Here is a 23,741-nt window from a genome sequence, read left to right on the forward strand (position 1 = left end):
ACTGTGAGAAATGCAATACACATACAAGAAGGGAAAGAAGTGAGCACTCTCATTTGATGCTTGACAGATCTACTATTCTACATACATATATAGTTAAGACATTTTCCTTTGATATACTAATCATCTAAGGAGACTTAGAACTAAGCGGCCTATGATCAGGCATTGGTTTTCCACTTGAGTGGAAATGTGAAGGTGAAATGTACAAACCTGACTCATCCACAACAGGCAAAGCTGATATTCGTCTTTCTACAAATATATTCAAGGCTTTAATGATAGGAGTGTCTGGATGTATAAAGGCAATGTTGTGGTACGTTCCTATTCCAAGTTCATCTAGGTTCTGTTTCATGAAGGCAGGCTTTGGCATCTCAGACACCTAGATGGGAAGAGAAATGCAGATGCTCTTGCAAACCAAAATATACCATGGTGTTCAAATGCCCAGATTTGAGTGAAAAAGTATGCATAAGCAAATTGAAGTTAGTCTTTTCTAATAATCTAACTGGATATCTGAATTAACATAAAAAGTTACAAATAACAATTCTATCCTTTCTTCAAATAATTTTCTATTAAGATGTTAAGTACAAATATGTGGTACTTTTCCATTTTTGTAAAACACTAACTAAAATCAAGTGTTTAATATTGTTTCCCCCCACCCTCTCTCAGTTGACTAAAAAAGGTGGGTGGGAGAAGGAAGCAACAGGTTCATTTAGGAAATTAAGGCCTGTAGGCCACTGATTTTCCTTTGCTATTAAGGATTTATTCTAAATTTTTGGTACTGCTGTTGTCAGCATCAAATATTATTTAGTAATGGCCGACATACCTACTACTCAAAGCATCTGTTGGTGGCTGTTCTAGGCACAAGCTACATTCATCTTCACACCACTCCACCTCTACACACTGACTTATCTTTGAAAGCTGTCAGCTTTTGTCCATTAGAAAACATGGATGAGCTAGCTGCCTCAGAGAATAAAACAGGACTTAAAAAAAAAATCACTTTTTTTCCATGATGGGCTATTTTTAAAGGGATAATAGGAGGAGGGAGAAATCAGAAGAGAAAGGCCTACGGGCATTTTTGACTATAACAAAATAAGGTCTACTGTTTCAAAAATCCACCTTTTAGAAAGGGTACAGTTGATTCCATCCTCCTGGTGTACCTTATAATTATCAGGAAAAGATGAACAATTAGAAGAAACAAAATGTTCAAGTCAAAGAGTTCATCAATATTCAAAGCATGAGAATCCTAGAAATTTAGAGAAAAAAAGAAAGACCTATTAGGTCATCTAGTCCATCTCAGTATAGGAATTGTTCCCTATGCTATCTCATATCTTAGGCTAGTTTGGATTTTTTGATTGCTAGAGGAATAATACGGTCTAAAGAAAATGATCTTATAATTTGGGAAAGATTAGGCTATGCTCCATTAGATTTATATTTTCTTATTTTTTTGCATTTTATCTAACTTTAATTCTAAAAGTATAATAACTAATGACTAAATTGGCCCAAATATAAGGCGGTATAAGTATTTCAAGTAAAATGACTTTTCAGCTTTGACTTGCTCTTTTCATAATACTGAAGCACCCAAAAAGCACCTTCCTTTTGTCCACCTAATTAATTCCCAACTACTCCACCCCTCACAACACAACATGGGGAAAACCTTTGCCTATCCAGAGACAGGCAAGCTCTGTTAGGAACACTCAGTCTACATTTCCTGGTATAACTTTTTTACATCCCATTTCTTTATTAAAGCCTAATGTTCTAGGGGGCAGCTGGGTGACTCAGTGGATTGAGAGTCAGGCCCAGAGATGGGAGATCCTGGGTTCAAATCTGACTTCAGACACTTCCAAGCTGTGTGACCCTGGGCAAGTCACTTAACCCCCATTGCCTATCCCTTGCCACTCTTCTGCCTTAGAACCAATAGCCAGTATTGATTCTAAGACAGAAAGTAAGCGTTTAAAAAAAAAAAGCCTAATGTTCTAGAAACCTCTCTAATCCCTTAGCACCATTTAAATGGGAAAAGCATAACTTGCATATTGAGCTCTTAGTCAAGCCAGGGCAAAAATCAAGGCAGGTTTTGGTCCCAAGCTTGGTTTGGCTGGAAAGCAAACCCAAGAGGCTCCATGGGAAAATGGGGAAAAAGCACTAGATGAGCTCAAACCTCACTTCTGTCACTTAATACTGGTGTGAATCTGGGCAAGTCATTGAAGGCTTCTGCCCCTTAAGTGCCCCCATTGGAGAAATGGGGATATACTGACGTGACTTACCTCACACGGATGTGAGGCTAAAGCTTCAAGAACAGAAAAGTGGTGCTTAAGTGAGCGTGACGATCATTATGAATAATAGCAAAATGCCTTTTCCAGCAGTTCTCTCAAACACTAAAGCCTCCAACCCTGATGGTAACTGGTAACCTGAGCGGTCCTGGCAACAGGAGTCTGCTGCTTCCCCTCACACTGGTTTGAAGGATTTTTTTTTCTAAAATGGAGCTGAATTTAAAAATGCCAGAAATGTACTTATGAAGGAGATTAATATCTGATGATTTCGAATGAGCTCTTCTGAAGTAGCACTGAGACTCCCACTATTTCTGCTTAACATATTATTTCTATTCTCAAATTAAATGCTAGAAGGTTTTTCAAAAAGCCACTCCTAACTAGTCAATCTCTCGATTTATTTCTGTGCTTCTCTTTTGATTGCCAACCAAAGGGTCAGTTAATGATCATTGTGAGAGAGGTTAAGAACTGGGCACGGATCTAAAAATGAGATCACCTCATTTCAAAAGCCACTGAACATGGCCCACAGAAAATACAGCCCTAAATTTGGACCAACATGACATTCTATTTCCTAAAACTTGCTCTCTTTAGGTTTCTTGGTTTCCACTCCATGTTAAAAAACAGTTTTGACTAGAATGTCTTTCTGTAAATATTTCTAAAAACACAGCCCCATAAGAGCGTTATATTAAACACTGCACAATCAGCTTACTTTTCCCACATAGTAATCTTACAGGCCCTTAAACAAATTGTTTTTTTTTAGCCCCTCACTGTTTCTCTACATTGTATAGGGGAGAGGAAAATGTTTCAAGTTAAACGTAGACTTTGTACACACAATCATATTTGCAAGAGGAAAGGTCCATTTATTTATTGGCAAAAAGTCTAGCGTGTGCATTGAGTTTTGTGCAATGAGGTTAGAAACTGAAGTTTAGAAACAAAGATTTCACAACTAACAGTTTCCCATTTTAATGGGTAGTGGCTTTATTGATCTGCAGTCAATTAGCTAAAGCAAATGTGACTAAATATGTCTTGCAGAAATACTAAAAGCTACTTACAAATAGCTGAAGAAACTTGAGTATTCTTTTGTGGGTAAGTATATAAAGTGCGTTCCCACTGACAGGGTCGATAACTGGCAATCTGTGGATTTTATTTTTGATCAATGAGTAAACAGCATCGAAGAGGCTGTGGAGAAACCATTAAGGCCATTAGCAGATTCTGATAGTGGAGAAATCATGAGCCTTTGGCAGTGTCACCGAAAGAGAAGCATTTCAAATGCTTATCCCAATGAGAAAGACACAAATCAAATTTGAACATATTTTGAACAGTTTTCATACTGAAGGAGATCACAGCAAATCCACTTGTTTATATCTATGTAATGGAACCCAAGTAGGTTCAGTACTTGATTTTTTCAGAAAATCTCAGCTATAACCAAGGAAAAAAGCACAATGGAATCTGCAAAGAAGCCAGTATTTAAGGCATTTCTAAAGTTAATCTAAAATTTTGTCTGAAAGTGAATAAGTAGCATACTTATACACAAGACTGATGGCTGCTAACCAAACAGCAAAAGAACAGTTGTTTGGGGATAATGAGTTAATGGTTTCAACTCTGAACTCATAGAAATATAGGCATTTCCTGTGTGTCTAAGTATGTCTAGACCTTTCTTAAGGCTGCTTAGAAGACAGTCAATGACTTTACATTTTTACTAGGATTTATACATAGCATCAATCCAGAGAATACTACACGAGGACACATTTGTTCTTTTCATTCTTTCTGAGTGAACGACTTCTTCACAATTATAGATTTCCTAGACCATCCTACTCTTTAGGCCACCAAAAGCTAATGTCCTTAGAACATGGAAGGAAATTATTATGGTATTTATGATTTGTCAAACTGGATATCAATCCTAAATTTACTCACTTTTTTCATTTCAATTTGGCTAGTGAGATGCTTTTAGAATTTAATGGTAGGCTTCATATGACTAAATCTACAATACTAATAAAATTTTGACTTTGATGTGCTTTTGTTAATTTTACTAAATATCTATCAAAAACACAATATTTTTAAAACTTTGAGTTCCAAATTCGCTCCCTCTCTCTCACCCCTTGAGAACACAAAATATGTTACCAGTTATATATGTGAAGTTAGATAAAATAGATTTTTATACTAGCGGTGTTGCAAAAGAAAATACATAAACGTCAAGAAAAATCATATGATGATTTGATGATACATGAAAAAGTATACTTTAATCTGCATTCAGTTCATCAGTTTCATATTAATAGAACTGAATGAGTATATTTTTTAAAGGTTGAAAAATAAGCTTACCTCGCATCTGGGGATATATTCACTAAAGGCTTAAATGTTTCTTGTAAATAAAGTTCTGTATTTAGGAAAAGAAAATCTGCAGTTAGCAAGATGGCCTACACAGTTTATTATTAGCACATAAATCAAGCACTTCTACAAATTTGTGAACTCAAATTAAAAAGATGAACACCTCTGATCAAAGAAACTCATATAAAGTTTTTCTTTGTTATTTATATTTGCATACTATTTACAAAAATCTTCTAGATTCTGCTTTGGTGAGCTACCCTTAAAGGAGAATTAAATATTTTTTAAAATAATGCCCCAATAGACACCACAAATCTCAAACTAAGATCAAATAATAGGATAAAGATTCATACCAGCAGAGGTCACTAGAATTCCATAATTTAGTATCTTGAAAAAATACTGGACTAAAATTTGTCAGAGACAAATTATAGATCAAGTTTAGTTATAGATAAGATCAAAGTAAATAGCATTTTGCTGTACTAGATGTTTGTTTTACTGAATATTATTAAAAATGAGTGGACCATCAGCTGAGCCTTGAGAATTTTTTTCCAACACAAATTTTCATTGTAATGACATTTGTTGTCATGGGTTTTCCCTTTCCATCCAAAATGTTAGTATTGTAATCTATTTCATATCCTAGAATTTCGTATAAAGGGACTTTGTTTTAGAGCTTAATTTACAAAGTGCCCAAATGATCCAGGTAAAGTGTCTCTTCAAAGTTATCAATAGTCCTTTACTGTTTTCTTCCTCAATTCTTATCCTGGACCTTTCTGAAATCTTTGGTAATGCCAATCATATTCTGTCTAGGTTTTTGTGACAATGTTCTCTCCTGGTTCTTGTCCTACCTGTCTGACTACTTCCTCCAATTTTCATTTACTGGATATGCTTTCAGGTCATCCCTAATAATTGTAGTTGCCCCTTAATGCTTTGTCCTGGGATTGCTTTTCTTCTCCCTCTGGACTATCTTGCTTGGTGAACTCATCAGCTTTCACAGCTTCAACCATCACTTTTCATGCAGACAAATTTCTGATCAATTTATCTAGTTCTAAGCATTTCTCCTGACCTTTAGTCTTTCAAACTCCAACTGCTATTAGAAACTCAAAACATATCCCAAACTGGACTCATCTTTCTCTCCCCCAACTTTCCTCTTTTCTCGACTTCCCTATTACGGGGTAGGGCGCAGCCATCCTACTACTCACCCAGGCTTCTCAGCCTACATGTCACCTTCAGCTCTTCACTCTTTCTTTTGCCTTATCCAATCTATTGCCAAGTCTGGTCGTTTCTATCTTAGCAACATCTTTCAAATAACCTCTCTTCTCTCCTCTGACACAGTTGCTCCCCTGGCTCAGGTCCCTATCACCTCAAACTTGGACTACCTCGATAACCTTCTGATCCATTTCCCTGCCTCAAATTTCCCCCCCTAACTGTCCATTCTCCACTCTGCTCCCAAGTTGCAGGTCTAACCATGCCATTCTCCTCCACTGCTCTTACTCAAACTCCAGGGGCTCCCTATTACCTCCAGGATCAAATATAAACTACTCTGGCTTTTAAAGCCTTTTTCAGGGAAGGAAGGAAAGAAGCATTTTATTGCAGTGTGCTGCTTTACATACATTATCTAATTCAATCTTCATAACAACACTGGGAAGAAAGTACTTTTATGATCCCCATTTCACAGATGAGGAAACCGAGACATACAGTGGTTAAGGATCACATAGCCAGTAAGTATCTGATGCTGGATTTGATCTCAGGTCCAGCACTCTATTCATTAGGCTTGTTCCTTCCTTCCAATTTTCTTATACTTTACTCTCTTCAACTCAATAATCCAGTAACACTGGCCTGCTTGCTGGAAATCTCTCCCTCCTCATCTCCACCTCAAGCTTCCCAAACTTCCTTTAAGTCTCTAACCCTAATTCTTCTGACATCACGACCTGTTTATTCTGTACACATTATATATGTACTTGTTTGTTTGCATGTTGTCTCCTCTGAAGTCAGGGTCTCTGTTTCGGTCTTTTTTGTATTCCCAGTGCCTGGCACATAGTTAGCATTTAATAAATGTTGATTGACTTGACTTTTGCTATTCAGATGGTTCTATGACACGCATTCTTAATTCTGTGTCCTTAGAGAGATTTTGGGGGTGGGGTGGGGCTGAACTTGGATGGAAAAATTACATCTTTATCTTCTCTAACTTCTCACTTAAACTTAGCATTTCTTTCTATTGCAAATGGAAAAAAAATCTTATTCTGAGAAAGTATATGGGTTTTACTGGTTTGCCAAAGGAATCCATGACATATACAAGGTTAAGAGCATCTTTTCTTGTTCATGGAACCCAAAGAAAGCATAATGGTCTGTAGAACTGATTAATTTCTTCAGCTTGATTTTTCTAGAGATCATTTTAAGAATCACCATTTTCAAAAATACTTTTACCACCAAATGAAACCTCCAAATGAGTCATTTGAATACCAACTCTAAATGGCAATTAGTACTTTAGAAATCCTATTTAGGTAGTTACATACACACAGTCTTTTGGCATTCAAAGAGTGTTCAGTGAATGCAGATTGCCAAGTTAAACTCTTTAGCCTCAGATTCAACAGGAACAGGACACGTTTAGTTTTAGTTTATATCACTAACCCATTATCTTTTTACAATAAGGTTATTTTCTTCATTAGTTGCTCAATATGCCATACTAAATCCCATGTCTAGACTCTCACACTATTTGCTTTTTTCATGGAACTAACTTTCTCTTCTTCTCTGTTCTAAATCTTAAACTTATTTTGAAAACTATTTCATGATTCATCTCTAAGAAGCTCTTGATGACTTGCCCTACCTCGCCCATTCTGATCTAACTATATTTTTATATAACCTGAATTATATTATCTAGTATTTGGCTTTTTCACTTGTAATATCTGGATATGTTATCTATGTGTGTCTTGCTTTGCTTACTTGACTTTAACTAACTAAGGGTCAGGAATCCAAGCAGAGGTATTCTGGTAAATTCTTCACAATCTCTTCAGAAAAAAAATGTAAATATGACACATTTTAAAGTTTAATTTGCATCATTAACATTTTATCTATTATTTCTTTTCCCCTCTCTCAAACCCTTTCCTTCTGTCTTAGAATCAACACACTGTATTTGGTCCAAGGCAGAAGACAAGTAAAGGCTGGGCAATGGGGGTTAAAGACTTGCCCGGGGTCACACAACCAGGAAACTTTTGATGCCAGATTTGAACATAGGTCCTCCTGCCTCCTGGTGTGGCTCTCTCTAATTGTTGAATGAAGCAAAGTAATAATAGTTATGTTAAGATTTTAATAATAAGAAAGAGTCATTTATAGTTATGAAATTAATTTTTATATAAATCAGATAAGAGCATTCAAAAATACTTCAAGTAACTTCTTGGGAGAGTTATATTAAAGATGAAAAGATATGTCATGTAACATAACTCAAATGACCTAATTAAAGATTCATGTCTAGCTTTCTTTAGAAAACTGTTAGATTGAATTAAAAGATAACTATTAACCTTTAAATAAAAATATGTATGTGTTTCTTCTAAGGCAACTATTCTTTCTGCATGCACCTTTAACACAAAGAGAAATTATCTAATGGTAACAGCTGCCAGTATCGTATTATGGAAAGTATCGTGGCTCAAAAACAAGTCATTTGCCTTCTTCTGGATTTTTGTTTTTCTCATTTGAGAAATGGGGATAATATTTGCACTTTGCACTAAGCAGAATGTTTTCAAGGAAAGTGCTTTATAAAACTGGTATTACACAAATGTGATCTATTATTACTTTAATCTGAGATTTTGATTAAGCATAAGAATTGCCTGGAATAAAACACTATGTATTAAAAGCGGTTGCTGATCAATAGTGATAATGATGATGATAATGATGTTGTGTATATGGAACTTTAAGGTTTTTGAGATTCTTATACACAGTATCTATCTCAATTGAGCCTTGCAACAATCCTGTGAGATGGGCAATTTCTTCCTTATTTTACATTTCAGAGCCCAAAGTGACCCTCCTAAAAGAAATACCTATTTAGTGATTGACAATAAAAAAAATCATGTCTAACATAATTTATAAAAGCACTCTGCAGAGTCACTCTATGAAGCTGGGTGAGATGGGCCCATTTTACACAGAATGGTAGAAGCGATGGCGATTCAAGTAACTTCAAGGTTATATAACAAAGGAAAACTTGAATCAGTTGCTTAGCAGATTTTGCTGCCTTCTGCTACATACCAACCAAATCTCTACTCTGATTTTAAAAAATGCTGTTTTCATTAACATGTTTTATTCTTGAATAGAGAGAAAAGGAATTAAGGGAAGAAAATCTATTTATACATGAAGCCCAAGTAAAAAAAAAAATTGTATACAATGTTATTTTCTTAGCAATTAAAAATGATACTTACCTCTCCATGTTTCAATTTTATGTTCTTCTAATTCATAAATCTGTACCTGAAACAAAGGAAGGAACACTGCCTTTTGTAAATGTATATTTATAGATGGGAAATACTCTATCAACTGGACAAGAAAAAAAGATATTCCAATAGATCCAATAACCTTGCTAGAAACCAATAGTTCAGCAGATGGAATTACTCAAGATAAACGTTCTGGAATGCCGTGAGATGAAGTGAGAAACATATAAAGTGTTTTGGGTTGTTGAAGAAGATGCTCTGTATATTTATAGCATACATACTAAATCAGTACTTCATTATATAAACTTTAAAATGATTAAAATATTACAAATTACTAAGTTTGAATTATAGTCTCATCTGTGCCTTTTTCTTTTCCTTTTCCTTTTACATTTTTTTGTCTGTGCCTTTTTCTAAGGAAATGGAAGATAACAGCTAAGTAAAGTCACAGGCTAAAAGGGAGTTTAGTGACACACATTATTTACTATGTGGGTTCTATCAGCCACATACATTTTTACTAAGGGCCTGCTATGCATTGAGAACTATTCCAGGCACCAAGGAGGTTACAGAAGTGAAAAACATATTCTCTTCTGTTAAGAAGCTGGAAACTAAGTCAAAGGAACAATTATGTACAAATGAAATAATCAACTGATACTGCCAGAAGAATTTGAGGGAGTCCTTCCAGTGTAGTGGGTAGCTTGTGAACTCTTGGGAGATAGTGACAAGAGTCACACTGCATGGGCAAGCCAATGGTTAATATCCTGAATGCATGGCAGTAATTGAACTACTATTGCATGCTCAAGATTAGGCATAAACAAATAATTCATCTAGAAGATGACTCTCTATGGGCTACAATTTTTAAATGGAAAATCTATTGTTTGGATAAGAATCTTTCATAAAATGCTAGTAGGTACACCAATGATAAAACTTTAACCAAAAAAAAAAAAAAGGATTTTGATGAATTGTCACACTTGAATCAAATACCCATGTATTTTGTAAGCGCCCATTGGGGTCAGATACAGTGTAAGTTGCTGGAGACACAAAAACAAAACAATCCTTGCCTTCAAATTCAACCCTACCTTCATATTCTAATAGGGAGGCAATATACACATATATAGTTAGATACAAACCACATTCAGGTAACGTGACCTTGTTAGGGAAAGGATTTAACTGCTGAGAGGATCAGGAAAGACCACGAAAAAGGTGGCGGGTGCTTGGACTGAGTCCTGAAGGAAACCAGGTATTTCCAGACATGGAGATGAGGAGGGAATGCATTTCTACGCGTGAGAAACAGCCAGTACAAAGGCTGAGGCATGGGAGATGGTGTGTCATGCATGAGGAAAAGCAAGAAGGGCAATTTGGCTGGCTGTAAGGTGCACGGAAAAATGAGTAATTTATAAATCCAAAATGTTGGATGGGATTAGGTGTGAAGTGCCTTAAATTACAGACTAGGGAATTTATATTTGACCCTAAAAGTAATGGGGAGCCATTGAAGTAACAGGATGGGGGAGAAGTGTCACAAGGACAAATCACTTTGAAAGCTGAATGGAGAATGGCCTGGAATGAGTAAAGTCTTGTCAGTGAGTCCAATTAAGAGGGTGCTGACTTAGCCCAGGCAAGAGGTGATGGAGAACCTGAATTAGGGTAGAGCTCATTGAATGAAAAGAACATTCACTGAGTGAGAGATGGTGTAGATAGAGAAAAGACAAGCAATGGCAACTGATTAAATATGTGTAGGAAATGACAGTGAAACATCAAGGGTGACAAGGAGGTTGGGAACCTGAGTGAAAGGATAGCGATACCCTTGACAATAATACAGAAGTCTGACAAAGGGGTGAAAGAAGGGAGAAGATACCATGTTGTGTTTTGAATATATTAATTCTAAAATGCCTGAAATAGCAGTTTGAAACGTCTGACAGTCAATCAATGATGTAGAACCAGAGCTCGGGAGACAGATTAGGGCTGGATATATAGAATTGGATGTTATTTACACAGGGATGCTAAATGAAAACTATGGGAGTCATCAAGTGAAGGAGCAGAGGAAGAAGAAAGAAGAGAATCTGGGGCAGAGCCTTGAAGGACATCTACAATTAGTAGGTATGATATGAATGAGATCCAGGAAAGTAGGTATGGTATGAATGAAGAATGGACAAGGTAAGAGGAGAAACAAGAGAGAACAGTATCACAAAGACCCAGAGAGGAGACAATATCCAGGAAAAAAGGATAGTTAGTAGAGCAAATGCTACAGAGAGGTAAAAATGATAAGGACTGAGAAAATGGTTATGAGATTTTGCAATTAAGAGACCACTGGTATCTTTGGAGAGAACAGTTTCAGATGAGGGCTAAGATCTAAGCCAGATTTTGAAGGGTTCAGAAGGCAGGGACAATAGAGGAGATGAAGCAGTAAAAGTAGACAACTTTTAAAAAAGTTTGGCTACAAATATAGGTTAGTTTGTAGGGATAGGAAAATGCATATTAACAATAGAGATTTATGGAGATTTGTTGGCAGGAGGCAGAGTCAGTGGATGGGGGAAATTGAAGATATGAGAATGAGAGGGCAAACTTAGAGAGAAGAGGGAGATGAAATCAAAGGTATGTATGTGCAGAAGGGTTTTATGGCCACCTATTCAGCAAAGACTGGATTAAAGGAGGAAAGAGTAGGATATGATATGAAGGTCTGTGATATGAGCAGGGGGGAATAGAGAGGAAGTTGACCTCAAGTTACTACAAGGATAAAGATTCCTAACACTAGAAATAAGAAATAAAATAATTAAGATCATCATTCCCAATCATATCAATTTACAGATACAAAATCTGAGGCCCAGAGAGATAAGGTGACTTGTCCAGATGATTCAGCTAAACAGTACCAAAATTCAGTCTAGAATTCCTATTTCCTGATTCCTAGTTTTGTGCTTCTTCCCTTACATCATGCTGTGTCACCAGGGAGAAGTTAAAATGAAAACAACTCTGAGATTCACACCATTAGATAGGTAAAAATGTAAAAAAAAAAAAAGTTAACGCAGGAAGGATTTGGGGAAGAATGGTACACTAGTGCACTGTTGGTGGAGCTGTGGATTCATTCTATCATTTGGAAACAAAAGTAAAAAGTTCACTAAACTGTATATACTTTTCATTTCACAATTGGCTTATAGCCTAAGGAGATTAGAGACAGAAAAGGAAAGGTTGGATAAAGGCAAAAATAGTTATAGCAGCATTTTTTTTATGGTAGCAAAACCAAAAAATGAACTGGAAACAAAGTGGGCAACCCATTAACTGGGGGATAACAGAAAAAACTGTAGTATATAAATGAAATTGAATATTAGTATGCTTAAAGAGTTAAAGAATTCAGAGAAACTTGGAAAAATCTATATAAACTGACAAAGAGTAAAGTTAAGCAGAACTAAGAGAATGAGGTATATTGACCACAATAGCATAAAAGACAAAGAACTGACAAATATTTGAACTCTTTATCAATGCAGTAACATATTCTAACTCCAGAGGACTGAGTAAATCATCCCTTCAATACCTCCACAGAGGTGGCCAAAGATACAGAATGAAGCACAAGATGGCCAACTATTAAGATCTCATGCGTTCCCTCTTTTTTTTTTAAAAAAAAGATTCACAAGGGAGAGTATGATATTGGGAAGGGACAATGACACAAAAGCATCAACAACACTTATTTCTTTAAGAATCTTTGAAAGATTACTCTGATAATTGGATGAAGATGATTGGTGAGGGGAGAAACTAGGATAATGACTGAGGTGAGTGCTAATAAGAACTGGACCACAGTGTGAATGAAGAAAAGGGATGAATGGGAGCCAGTGGAGGCAAAGGAGACAGGACTCTACTTTCTCTCTGGAGCTCTGCCGAACCAGATGCCCCTCCCCGATGAGCTCATCACTTCTGATTTCATCACCAGGTTGCTAACTCAGCCCGGGAGATTCAACACCCTCCTCCGTTCCTCAGCCTCCTCTCCTCTCTGCCAGGAGGGCTGGAGAATGGAGCACTCAACTGCAGCCCAAACCATCCCTCCAAGGGGACAGGCGCACCTTCAGCTCTGCTTGGTCTGAACTCCACAGAACAAGATGGCCCCTGGGGTGTATTCCCTCCCCTCACCCCCATATATGCTTTCCAGCTTCCTTTAAAAATAATAACAAAACACTTGCCTTCACTTACCTTATAATCAATACGACATATTGGTTCCAAGACAAAAGGAGGAGAAAGGTCTACACAATGGGGGTTAAGTGACTTGCCCAGGGTCACACAGCTAGGAAGTATGTGAGGTCTAATTTGAACCCAGGACCTCCTATCTCTAGGCCTGACTTTCAATCCATTGAGCCACCTGGCGGCCCACCAAGGACTATTTTTTTTTAATAAGGGACTCCATAGTTCTTCATGGCATTATTCTTAAAATCTTAAAAAAATAAATAAAATAAAATAAAAATAGAATAAAAAGGTTATATTCTTATAACCACTAATTCCCTTTTAATACTTCCTATGATTAAAAAAAACTATTTATATTTTCAACTGATATAATCTTTTAGTGATTAATTTCAGAGATTTAATGCCTATTCTGTAAAAATGTTCTTTATTTCATTTTTCCTAAAACTATTTCCTTCAACCTTTAAAAAAGATAACTCCTAGTCCTAGTAATCAGTTCATTTGCATAAATGGGCCGAAATTCCATATGCTGAAGTATTTAGTGAATTATGATTTGCTTAAAAAAAAAAACAACTTAGCTTTACTTCTTAGAATAGATTCAATTTATACTTATTCAACTACTAACATACAGATGATGACACTTACCATTGGAGATCTATAATATCTATGTAGTATATTTATGAAATCTGTAATTGTTAGCATTCCTAGAACAAAGAATCACATATTAAAATAAAACAATGAACATCTACAAGAAAAAATTCCCAAATGATAAATGAGAAGTTTGGGAAACATAAGAAAAATGCTTTAAGAGTAGTTTTAGATATTATTAATAACAAAATACATTATTTTGAATTTGTTCATTTGCTAATTAGGCTTACACAGAAATGAATATTAATTTGATTGAAATTCAAGTTGCTATTACATGTATATATATGTTATATATGTCAAAGTAGTGGAAATAATATTTTGCAAATGAATGAAAGAAAAGCTGTTCATGACATACTTATAAATGACCACAAATGCAGGTAAAAGCAATTAATTTTTTATTACTTTAAAATAAAAAATTTAATCAGTTTTAGAAATATGATACCTTGATGGAGATTTTTTCTTAAAAAACACACTAAAACATTTGCTTCAAAGGGGAAATTATTTCCTTCATTGAATTACAAGATAAGAAATTGGATGCAAAGTACCAAAATCTGAAGTTTCCTAAACTTTAAAAACAATTCCCTAAGACAACTGATTCAGATTTTGTAAGAATAAAGGCCATTTTCTATTTGATAAATGGTAAAATGATACACACAGATAATCCTCAAGGGAAGAAATCCAAGCTATCTCTAGCCATAAGAAAAAAATCACTAATAACAAGAGAAATATAAATTAAAGCAATCCTGGGGTTCCAGGCCATACCCATCATATTGGCAGTGTTGACAAAATGGAAAATGATCAATGAGAGAGGAGCTTTGGGAAAATAGGCACAGATGGTAGAGCTGTGAATTGGTTCTGCCTTTTGGGAACTATCCCCACAAAGTTACTAAACTATACATGTCCTTTAATCCAGAAAGCACCACTCGGGCTATATACCCCAAGAGATGAAAGGAAGGAACATGTATAAAAATATTTTATAACACTTTTTTTTTTGGTAATAACAAAGTGCTGCAAAACAAAGGGCTGCCTAACAATTAGGAAATTCTGTACTATAAGAAATAAGAGAAGAAGGTTTCATAAGTTGGGGGAAGATACGTAAACTAATGCAGAGTAAAATAAGCAGAATCAGGAGAATAATTTACACTATATCATCAACAGTGGAAAAACAAAAAATTTGAAAGACTTTCCAGCCCTGATAGGTGCAATGAGCACCTAAGATTCCAGAGGACTGATGATGAATTCTATCTACCTCCTGACAGAGAGGTCCATTACCTGGGAGAGGCATATATATTTGGACATAGTCAATATGGGAATCTCGGTCTGTTATGAGGGATTTGGTTTGCTTTTTGGGGGAGAGGGGAGTGCATGGTGGGTAAACTCTCCCACCCCCAATACCCTTATGAGATAGAAATCATCACCATTATCACTAATTTACCAACTACCTAGCCCCAAAATAAATGAAAATTTAAGGACTACATATTAGGCAGACATTAAGTAAGGGAGTGATGACTTTCCATATTAGTTTTCTGCCTCCTGAATTCACAAGCACTGGCAGAAGTTACACTATACCTATTAGGAAACTTGAATTCATTAAAAAGGGAGAACTTTTTGTAATCGAGAAAAGCCAAAAAAAAAAAGGGTTTTCAATTCTCAGGCAATATTGATTTTTTCAGAAAATGAAATCAAAATATTAATTAGATTCATTAGCATTTTTATGAATTTGGAAAATCACCCGAACTCCCCAATTAGCACCACTTAAATAAATAATAAAAGAAAACCATCTCCTAGCTTTTAGTTTCTTCTAATTTTCAGTCTTTTTTTTTTTCATTCTAAATTCCTTACCTACAAAACTCTGTTTCTTACTCTCCCACAGTGGCGCAGCTCGAACACCATTCGCTACCAAGGCAAAAAAGGCCTTTTTAACCTGAAGAAAAAATAAGACACAGTACATATAAAGTACAGTACATTTAAAAGTTCATATGTTAGGAGGAAAAATATAACTTTATCTAAATACATTCTATCTAATCCATCATTACAACTTTAAATTGGACAGGTGTTTTCCAGTATACCTGAATTTTAACAGAATTCAGAGAATCACACTTCCTTTCCTCCTTGACATATATGGTTTTAAATTTAATTTAAAAAATATATAGTATTATTTGCTCAAATCTTCCAAAAGCAAATAATTGGAACAAAGATTTTTCTTATTTTTTTCCATTATGTGGCATGGCATGTAAAAAGATTCTTAACATTAGAAAGAAATTAAATTTTATATATTAAAATATTAATTTTACATATTAAAATATAGCTGCTAACTTGTTTTTATGAATAATAAACAGGTTATGTCAAGTCTAAGAAGTAAAGGTTTAATTTTATGTATGAATCTGTGTATGGGCAGGATGCCTTGGTGGCCAGATAAATTCATGAGAAATTGAGTTGGTGGAAAAAAAGAAATTGTCAAGGTAAGAAAACCTTGCAGTTGGGGAGAGAGTGATGATGGTGAAAACTATTACTATTTAGGGGCAGATAATGCTCTGCATTCCTTAAGTTGCTGGCAGGACAAAACTTCTTTGAATTATGCTGAAAAAAAAAAGAGGGTGGGGATTTCCTCATTCAAGGAATGGTGGCAGAGAATATGGGTAATTTCCCCCCCTTTTCAATTGACCTAATTATATGTTTTGTTTTGTTTTTTACTGATTCTGTCCTTTTGTTTGCTTAAATTTCAGTAATGTAGACCTAAGGTGACTTAAGAAATTCCCAATTTCAAACTGAGGTAAGGAATGGAGCCATTTATGGCACACATCAAAGAATAGTTCCACAAACATTATCCTCGCCCATAAAGGGCTGAAGTGCTGACTTAATTTGGAAATTTAGTTTCTAATGAAGCAGGTATGGGCTTGTTACACTTAGAAATATAAGCTCCCCCTGAATTGAGAAGCATGTTCTCTCAGAAAGTAGAAAAGAGAAGATAATATTAATAATGCTAGCTTATATTCATATGACATTTGAAGCCTTGTGAAGATGTTGATATACATTATCTCATTATCTCCCAATAATTCTGTGAAGTGTTGGTGGAATTATAAATTGGTCCAATTGTTCTAGAAAAATTATCCAATCACCAAAATGTTGAATCACCAATCTCACCACCCCAAATAAGAAAGGGCATATATACATGAAAAAACACACAAACATGAACACACATACATACAGGCACAAGCACATGTACATTCATGGAAGTACTTTTTTGTGGTAGCAAAACAGTTGAAATAAAGTGGGAAGTGTTTGAACAAACTGTGGTGTGTGAATGTAAGGCAATAGGAATACCTCATAGGAAATGACAACTCTGAAAAATTCAGAAAAACATGGGACAACTTGAATGAACTGATGGAGAATTACATAAGCAGAACCAAGAGAATGACATCAAGAATCTAAACAAAAATAACCTGAAAAGGCAATTAAATTCAAATTAATGGCAATGATCCATCTCTGTTCTGGAGAACAGAGTAATTTGCAGTGCTGTAGTTTAGGGGCGGGGGTTAATGGTTATAAGATTTGTGGGTAAATGCCTGTGGTGTAAAAGCAAGCCATCAGTGATTAAAACAACTTGGTGAGGAGATACTACAGCTACTCTTATTCTTATTTTTATTTTATAGACAAGAATTTGAAGGCTCAGGGAGATGAAGGAGAGTAAGACTTCAAGATAGTAGCTGGGAACTGAAAAACCAAACCAAACCAAGCCAACAAACATTCAGGTTATTATAATGCCAGAGTAGCAGAAGGAAATGTCAACTGACATCCCAAGGCTGATGATGTGCTAAAATGAATGGACTGAATGGTCCAACATGCTTCTCGTTTCTGCGCTTGCTCAGAACTGCCAATCCCTAACCTGAGCTATTGCAAGAGAATACAGTGGGGTTGGGATTGGGTAGGGAAGGTAAGAGAGAGGTGAAAAGGGAAGTTAGATGCAAATGTATGAAGCTAAGAATGAAACCTTTAATTCAATAACATTTCATTTGCAAAGCCATAAATGTGTTTTTTCCTCTACCACAAATACTGGTCTCTAAGGAACGTAGATCTGAGTGTGGCATGTATACAGTTCTAAGTCTCAGTGACCTGAACTACTGAGTATTTTTCACTCTCTCACAAGTACTTAAAATAATTACAACTTGGTGTTAATGAAGAAAGTCCTGTTCCTTAGAGCTCCCTTCTTTTCAGGAATGGACATGGATGGTAAGATAAGATCATGCTTTCTGTGAGAAGAGTTTGGATTAAAAGACAAAGAGGAAGGAGCTCTTCAGGTAACGTCCCTCAGTGGACTTTTTCTTGGGGCTTCTAGAAGAAAATAATGAGCTACAGAAGATGGGCTTTTTATCTAAAGGGGCTTTTCACTGGCTTCAGGAAAACTAGGAATCATGATGTTCTAGAAAGTATAGAGTGCCTAGCTAAGAAGTAGAATGTAAGCTTTCTTTCTTAAAAAAAAAAAAAAGTCCTTACCTTTTGTCTTCGTAACAAATTCTAGGACCAGGTTATTGGGGTTAAGTGACTTGTCCGGGGTCACACAGCTAAGAAGTATCTGAGGCCACATTTGAAGCCATATTGTCATGTCTCCAATCCTGGCACTTTATCCACTATCTAGCTGCCTAGAGTGTAAACTTCCTTAAGAAAGGTGATGAAGCTGGTTCAAAGATAATAGTATAAAGTGATCTTATATGGTTCTAACACAAAGAAACTTTTTACTTCTCTCTAGAAATTCCTCTTTTCAAACTTTTATTTTGAACTACCCGAAGCTAAGAGGTAATGTTGATTTTCAAGAAAACATTATTATTTTCTGGCAAGGGTATTTTATCTGAAAGAAGACAGACTCATTCTACTTCTCCCAGAAGAACATCTCCATCTAATTAATGGATTCCTCAAAAGTTGTTCAGAAAAGCAATCTAAAATGTTACCAAATCATTTTCAAGGTTGTTATGACAAAAATAAAAAGATTGTAATTGGACAGCAGTGATCTACTTTCAATTTTCTCAAGGTATTGGTCAATGTTAGAACAAGAAACAAAGTAAGGATTTCTGAATTTCCGCGTCGATCCACTTTGTTGGGTGTATCATAAGTTATGCAAACATGCTATATATAATGTGGTAAATCTTTAGAAATGGATAACATTTGCTTAAGTCAATTCTGGCATGAAATGTACTGCTGAAATTAAGTATACATAAGCGGATCAGTGGTAATATATATGCACATACATCTATGTATATACTCATGAGGTAAAAATCAATAAGGCTATAGTTTAGGATTTAAAAAAAGACAGTATAGAGACAGTATTGTCAGTGCTATAACAAAGAAGTGAAGGAGGATGAAAAATGGTGGCCCACTGGGGTCAATGTTTATGAAATCAGACCTGTTCACTTTTTAAATTGTCTAATACAATGAATGGTTCTCCAGAGTGGGCCATGGCATCAGGAGTTTCATGAGGTGAGATTTTTCACATTCTCCAGTTCCTGCCCCCAGCTACCATTTGCTGCCTGCTCTTCCTGGCTTGGTTTCAGAAAGATCACAATAGCAGCTCTATCCACAGAAGCAAAAAAGCCATCTTTTTTGCAATGAGTGCTGGGGAAGAAGAGAAAGAATGGAGTGAAGGGGTAAGAAGAGAAACAGAGGAATCCAAAGGTTGTGATCATGAGACTAGAAGGCCAACCATCCAGAAACTCTTCTTTGTTGCCAACATAAATGTTCAGTGAGCTGTGATTTGTTATGGTAAATACTATCATGCAAATTTACAAGCCATTGGTCTAGTATATTTTCCACCAATAATCTTACTACTTCATTTTTCCAACTGAAATAATTTATAAACTAACGCACTTCTTTTCAAAACCCCAAAGCTTTCTCTATATGAAAGTATGGAATATCTCAGTGGTTGAGGACAGCCCACTGGGTCCTCCCCATTTTAAATATTTCATAGAAGACTTAGCTAGGTGTTCCAAAACAGATGCCCCTCTGGTGGGTCAGTGTTTCTTCCTTAACCCTGAGGGGAAAGAGATTGTGAGACCATAGCTTTCGGTACCATGGGAACTCCACCCAGACCCTTTGGATTCTTGTGGTCATTTCAAATAACTTGTTCACACACAATGCTGACAGAAACTATCATGTCTGGGAATTCATTTTTAAATTTAGGTTAAATCAAATTAAGGTTAAACATTTAAACTCGCCTCCCCAAATACAGAGTGACGTGGTTCAAATACATCCTAATTTATATGGAAACCAGAGATGATTTTTATAAAAAAAAACCCAGAAGTATATCTACATGGTTCTGAACTTGTATAGAAGAAATAATTTCCTAATTTAAGAAAAAGTACACAAGTTTTACATCCTGAGGAAGCTTTTTGTAACTTAAAAAAAGACTGTACTTAAAAGACAGTAAACCAAAATTCAATTCATTTCAAATCTTATGAAATATACACTATATGTTAACACTGTTCTAGGTTTAGGCATTCCTCCCCTCAATCCAGAGTTTACACATATAGATATATATTCACACACACAAACATATACATATACCCACACAATATATATTTATGTATTCATTCTCCTCCCCGCAAATTTAAAACCCATATATACTTTGTATCTATTACTTCTTATTTTAAGAAATAGCGCCTTTTAGTTATTTTGAAATTATTTTTCCTAATGTAAAGTGAGGCAGGCTAAAAGAATCATCTCTACTTTAAAACGTAAAGCAACCCTGGGATTGAGCAGTTTTCTCAAGGTATCTGTCAATGTTAGAACAAGAAACAAATTAAGGATTTCTGAATTTCCATATAGACCAAGTTTGGCCCCAAAGAAGGAAGAAAAAATGCTTCCCCCAACTTCTTTGCAAAACTGGGGAGCCACAATTGAGGAATATTGCATACAATGCCAGGTTTTGGGGAACAAATTAGCTTTGTGGTTTTTTTTTCCTTTCTTCACCTTTTACAAAATATATTAAATAGGGGATGGCTTTTTGGGAGATGGTAAGGAGAGAGAGAATGGTAAATATAAAGTGATATAAAAATATATCAATAAAAATGTATTTAAAATAATTTCCAGATCTCATTCCTGACAAATGTTTCATATTGGTTTCACAATATTATCTCTAGCTAACATTTTTTAAATTTCACATTTAATAATTTCAGTAACCTAAAAAATGTAGATGTTTGTTCTTGTCTTTACTAAATAACACTGGACCCTAGTTTATTTATTCTACTTTACTAAGGGGAAGAAGTTTAAATTAAGTGAGAAGCTGAAAACAAATGTGACCCAAACCACCTTTATAATAGAGGCCAGACCACTTGGTGGCACTTGGTTATTCTTTTCTCAGTGAAAAAAAAAAAGTTTGATTTTTGATAGAAGGGAATTTTATTTATAATAAAAGTGGGGCTTTTGCCTAAAAATCACAAGATTTAGAACATATGTCTATAGATTGTACTGATAACATTATGGAGAACTTATTATTTCTGGGATGAAAAGAAAAGTAGAAAACCAACTTATAGCTTATATAATAAGAACACAGACTTGATGGGAGCCAAAATTAGTGCACACCAAGATTGCTGTTTTATAGATTGATATACACATACTCACATAAAACCTGCTTTAAGGGAGAATTGCAAACCAGTCAGAGAATTTACAACAGCAAAGGGATTGTGCTGTTACCAATTAACCAAGAAATAGAGAAAAAGACTGGTCTGACCTAGTTCTAATTGGCACTTAGAGAGCTGGGAAAATTCCTGGTTAGTGACTGGGTGCCTATAAGGGTTCTTTTCTTCTCAACTGACAAGCAATCTGCCCAAAACATTGCTAATTTAAGTAAAAAAATTAAAGACTTATGAAACATCCAGATGTTAATATGTTGATTAGATGAGTAAAAACAGACAACAAAGTTTTAATCTAGAAACACTTTTTAATTGGATAAAAACCTAATCGGGATCTCTGGTATGGAAGTGAAGTGGGACATCTGTGTTTCAGGAAATTAGAATCTGGTAGAACCTGATGAGTCACAACTTTGAGTTAATTAAAAAAAAAAACTGAAGTAATCAAATCAATTGTGATATATTTAAGTTGAAATTTAGGGAAAACGTAAGCATTTAACATATGGCACAGAGCAACTTTAGAGTTTTTATTCCTTAGAGTTCCTATAGTTTTTTGCTGCAATGATTCTAGGTTGTGCTTCATTCAGAATATTCTTGTACCCATAAAAATACTGTCATGTTGAATGATTGTTTATTATTCCTTACCTATTTTTCTGATAAACACAATATACTTTATACTGACAAGGAAAGAATCTTGTTAAAACTGGGCAGCTGTAGGAGTGTCAATTCACTCTCAAGCATTATTGGTGAATGTGTGAATATGGGTTCCACTCTGGAACATGGAGCAGATCCTGTGCTTGGTAGCAGTGGGTGGTTCTAGAGTTGATCTCAGTGAGTCTGCTTCCCAGGACTCATAGACAGAAAGTCTTTACTCTTTAAGCAAACAAATAAGAAAGACCTGGACAGGTCCTTTGCTCTCAAGATCTCTTACTATCCCCCCAACTTTGACCCAAACTAAGACACAAAGATTTATGGATTACTTAAAGTATATTTCTTACCAATACCTATACCAGTTATCCAGAGATTTAAATTTCACAAATGGAATCAATATAGCAGAATTGTGCCAACAGCTTCAAAACTGAAATTTTAGGGTTTCTGTATGTTTCACAAAGACCTTTCACATTCACATAGGACCTTCTCAATAATCCTATGATGTAAGTAGGACAAGCATTATCATTCACATTTTAAGTAGGAAGAGAGACTGTGATCCAAAGAGATTAAATATCTTGATCAAGGTCCCATATTCAGTAAGGGGTATTCCTGTAATCTATCAGTCAATAGCATTTATCAAATGCTTAACCATATGCTAGGCACTATGCTAAATCCTGGGGATACAAAGAAAAAGGAAAAATAGTCTTCACTCTTAAGAAGCTTATATTTTAACCAAGGAGATGATGAGTTTAAAAATAGATCCTGGATATATGAGATACATACTGAGTGGAAAAACAGTAACTTTTAAGGGGAAGACAGTATTAGTAGGGAGGATGGGGAACCAGAAAAGGTTTGCTACTGAGGGTGGCACTTCAGTGGAGTCTTGAAGGAATTCTAAAAGGTGAAAGTAAAGATGAAGATTCATATGTGAGAATACCAAGTGGGCAAATGTGGTGAGACTGGATAAAGTACGCACAAAGGAGTAATGTGTAAGGAGCCAGCAAAGATAGATTCAGATGCTCCAAAAGGGAGTTTAAATTTGATCCTAGAGGTAAGAGGGCTAAACCCTGCATTTTACTGAGCAAAAAAGTGATCTGGTCAGACCTACATTTTATGGCAATCACTTTAGCAGCTAGATAAAGGATGGATTATTAAAGTGGGATGGCACTTGGCAAAGGAAATCAATTAGGACTGTAGTATGGAGAGAGGTGATGAGGATCTGAACTAGAGAAATGTATACTGGAGAGGTTATGGAGATAGAAATGATAGCTTGGATATGTGTAGTGAGTCAGAATGAGGAGTTGATATTATGCTATAAGGAATGATGAACAGGATGATTTCAGAAGAGTTGGAAAGACTTCTATGAACTGATGCAAAGTGAAATAAGCAGAACCAGAACATCGTACACAGTAACAGCAATATTGTGGGATGATCAACTGTAATAGGCTTAGCTACTAACAGCAATATGATGCTCTAGGACAATTCTGAGGGACTTTTGAAAAAGAATGCTATCCACCTCCAGAGAAGGAACTGTTGGAATAGGAATGCAGATGAAAGCACATGACTTATTGCTTCTTTATTTGGGTACATGTTTTGGGGTTTTGTAAGGGTTATTCCCTTACAAAAATTAACAATACAGAAATATGTCTTGTGTGATAATACACAAATAACCG

The 23,741-nt window shown here is 35.5% G+C and overlaps 1 protein-coding gene across 5 annotated transcripts in view; it reads right to left on the reverse strand.

Annotated features, from left to right (window-relative positions):
- Window positions 1-23,741, reverse strand: part of PRKAG2 (protein kinase AMP-activated non-catalytic subunit gamma 2) — a 463,538-nt gene that overhangs the window by 14,456 nt on the left and 425,341 nt on the right. For 4 of the 5 annotated variants that reach the window (XM_007504639.3, XM_007504638.3, XM_016426254.2 and 1 more), the window contains 6 exons: window positions 15,641-15,722; window positions 13,796-13,854; window positions 8,987-9,032; window positions 4,578-4,632; window positions 3,311-3,437; window positions 208-373 (listed from right to left, as the gene is read on the reverse strand). In XM_007504639.3, coding sequence (XP_007504701.1) covers window positions 208-373; window positions 3,311-3,437; window positions 4,578-4,632; window positions 8,987-9,032; window positions 13,796-13,854; window positions 15,641-15,722 — 535 coding nt within the window. Of the gene's footprint in view, window positions 1-207; window positions 374-1,110; window positions 1,238-3,310; window positions 3,438-4,577; window positions 4,633-8,986; window positions 9,033-13,795; window positions 13,855-15,640; window positions 15,723-23,741 lie in introns of those variants that run through there. The other variant, XM_056799934.1, reaches the window with a different exon arrangement.

The sequence above is a fragment of the Monodelphis domestica genome, chromosome 5, assembly GCF_027887165.1.
Source record: "Monodelphis domestica isolate mMonDom1 chromosome 5, mMonDom1.pri, whole genome shotgun sequence".
Classification (NCBI taxonomy): domain Eukaryota; kingdom Metazoa; phylum Chordata; class Mammalia; order Didelphimorphia; family Didelphidae; genus Monodelphis; species Monodelphis domestica.